Here is a 2961-nt window from a genome sequence, read left to right as displayed (position 1 = left end):
CTCTCTTTTCACTTCTTATTAATTCTTCTTCCATTACTTTAGATTTCAATGACCTGAGAGTACATCACCAACCTTCTTCTTTTCTTATAATTATCATTTTTGTAATTCACTTGAATTTTAAGCTTGGTATCATTTTACATGGTATTAGAGCCTGGTTTTAGAATGGATCCATCGAGGAATTTCACCTTGTTCTTCGATCTGAGTGCTCTCCACATATCGTGCGACCATTGATAATAATTTTGAGGTGTCAACTTAAGCGGAATTAAAGCCAAACCAGGACTTTCTCCTGGATGAAGAAAATAAGGGCTAATCGGATCAGAAATTGCAGAAGAGGAACTAAATCTGCCAAGATGTGCCTGGAACTGAGAGAATTGACGCATGAAAGCGGTGAAATTCTCAAAATCTGCAGCGGAATTTGATGAAGGGCTTGCATTCGGATTAGCTAAATTATCTGCCATAGTTTGATCTTCTCGCTCTGATACCATCGTTAGAATCAGCAATCTCAGCACTAGAACTCTCAACTATCTCGTCAGTGCTAAGTTGATTGGCCACTCGCTGCTTTTTGTGAGTAGGAAAGCCATTTTTCTTATAGGATGTCTCTGCTAAATGACCAATTCGATTACAGTAGCTACAAAACTTTGAAGTGTAGCCTCGACTATAAGATTTTTGATTTCCTCCTCTGCCTGAATTTCGTCCACGGCCTCTGCCTTTTCCAGAAAATGAACCACCACAAATTGAACTGCCTCCAGAAAATGAACCGCCTCCACTTGAGGTTTGCACCTCTAAAGAGTTAGTCACTATGTTGTTATTTGACGGGTCACAATTCAATTCTTGCTCTTGTTGGGTTAACATAGATAGTACTGTGTTGATTTTAGGTAATGGCTTCATTAACATGATTTGTGATTTAACATTTGAATATTGCTCATTTAATCCTTTTAAGAATTTGACAACATATTCCTCAGAAGCATAGTCTCGAACAATTCGCAATCCACATGAACATCCATTAACACAAGCAACACAACTAGGAATAGCACGTAAATTTTCTAATTCTTCCCAAATAGCTTTCAACATAGCAAAGTAAGAGGTAACAGTAAGATCACTCTGGAAAGAATGCAGTTGGTTGTAAGTGAATTTTTCGCACAAAATTCAACCCAGATGGCACTATCGAGAGGCATAAGGCACGTCTTGTTGCCCAAGGTTTCACTCAAATTCCTGGAGTTGATTACATTGACACCTTTAGTCCCGTTGTGAAAATGAGCACTGTGCGTGTTCTTCTTACCGTTGCAGCAGCAAAGAATTGGCATCTTCATCAACTTGATGTGAATACAGCTTTTCTCCATGGAGACCTACATGAGGACGTTTATATGAAACTTTCAAAGGGGTTGCAGTGTTCCGATCCAAACTTAGTCTGCAAGTTGACAAAATCTTTGTACGGTTTGAAACAAGCTAGTCGCCAATGGAACATCAAGTTGTCTGCTGCACTTGCTGATCTGGGGTTTACTCCATCTGAAAATGATCACTCGCTTTTTACCAAATCCACAGGTACAACTTTCACAGCTATTCTTGTTTATGTTGATGATCTTGTGTTAGTTGGAGATGATTTGAGTGAAATTCAAGCTGTCAAAATATTTTTGGATGATAAGTTCAAAATTAAAGACTTTGGCCTTCTTAAGTTCTTTATTGGGATGGAGGTAGCACGAAGCAATGCTGGTATTGCACTGTATCAAAGAAAGTATGCATTGGATTTGATCACAGACTGCGGTTTGCTTGGTGCAAAACCAGCATCTACTCCTATGGAGTACACTACTTCTCTGTCTAAGGCTTCAGGCTCCCCTCTTCCTGATGCAACCATCTATCGTAGATTGGTGGGCAGACTTCTGTACCTTACTAACACAAGACCAGATCTCAGCTACTCTGTTGGATGCCTATCTCAGTTCATGGATTCACCAACTGATGCCCACTTGAAGGCTGCCTATAGGATCATCCGGTATCTAAAACAATCACCAGCAACTGGCTTATTTTTCTCTGTCAACAATTCTTTCACACTATCTGGTTACACTGATTCTGATTGGGGGCTTGTAAAGACACCCGAAAATCCATCAGTGGTTATTGTTTCTTCCTTGACCAAACTCTTATTTCTTGGAAGAGTAAGAAGCATGCTACAGTTTCAAGGTCGTCCTCAGAAGCAGAATATCGCGCCCTTGCTAATGGCACTTGTGAACTCGTTTGGTTACTCAAACTACTAAAGGAATTCAACATTCTTCCTCCTCTTCCGGTTGATATCTTCTGTGATAATAAATCTGCTATCTATATTGCTTCAAATTCTGTCTTTCATGAAAGAACCAAGCATGTTGAGGTTGATTGTCATGTGGCTCGAAACAAGTTCAAAGAAGGGGTTTCTAATCTTAGGCACGTTGTCTCCAGTGAACAACCGGCTGATCTATTCACTAAATCCCTTCCTCCAGGACCATTCTCTCATTTGCTTTCCAAGCTGGGATTACTTGATTTGCACAAACCACGTAATACCAGCTTGCGGGGGATGTAACATAATAGAGTTTGTTTTTTGTATAGCTGTCAAGTTGGTTAGTTTGTTAGACATAATTATAGCACTATTAGTTAGTAATTTATTTTTTCTTTTGCTATATATATTGTAATTGGTACTCAGTACTCCGGTGTGGTTCTTTTAATCAATTATTCTCTCTTTTCACTTCTTATCAATTCTTCTTCCATTACTTTGGATTTCAATGACCTGAGAGTACATCACCAACCTTCTTCTTTTCTTATAATTATCATTTTTATAATTCACTTGAATTTTAAGCTTGTATCATTTTACAAAATCATTCAATTAAAAACTATGATGAGGATGAAGTAATTAATTTAGATTCATTTAAACTTAAAAGTTAAATAATCTCCATAAGATTATATCATTTATCATAAAAAAAATAAACGTTAGACTATTAA

General features: G+C 37.9%; 1 protein-coding gene across 1 annotated transcript; it reads left to right on the top strand.

The window, feature by feature from the left end:
• Positions 1254-2545, top strand: LOC110268460 (uncharacterized mitochondrial protein AtMg00810-like). The gene is made up of 2 exons (XM_021114641.1): positions 1254-2105; positions 2147-2545. The coding sequence occupies exons 1-2, from the start codon at positions 1254-1256 to the stop codon at positions 2543-2545; spliced, it is 1251 nt and encodes a 416-aa protein (XP_020970300.1).

Source organism: Arachis ipaensis, chromosome B10, assembly GCF_000816755.2.
Source record: "Arachis ipaensis cultivar K30076 chromosome B10, Araip1.1, whole genome shotgun sequence".
NCBI lineage: Eukaryota > Viridiplantae > Streptophyta > Magnoliopsida > Fabales > Fabaceae > Arachis > Arachis ipaensis.
This window is presented reverse-complemented; position numbering and strand designations above follow the sequence as displayed.

Coding starts and splice junctions, on each gene's coding strand:
- LOC110268460 (XM_021114641.1), top strand. CDS start 1,254: ATGAGCACTGTGCGTGTTCTTCTTACCGTTGCAGCAGCAAAGAATTGG. Junction 2,106..2,146: donor CACCCGAAAATCCATCAGTG/GTTATTGTTTCT, acceptor ATTTCTTGGAAG/AGTAAGAAGCATGCTACAGT.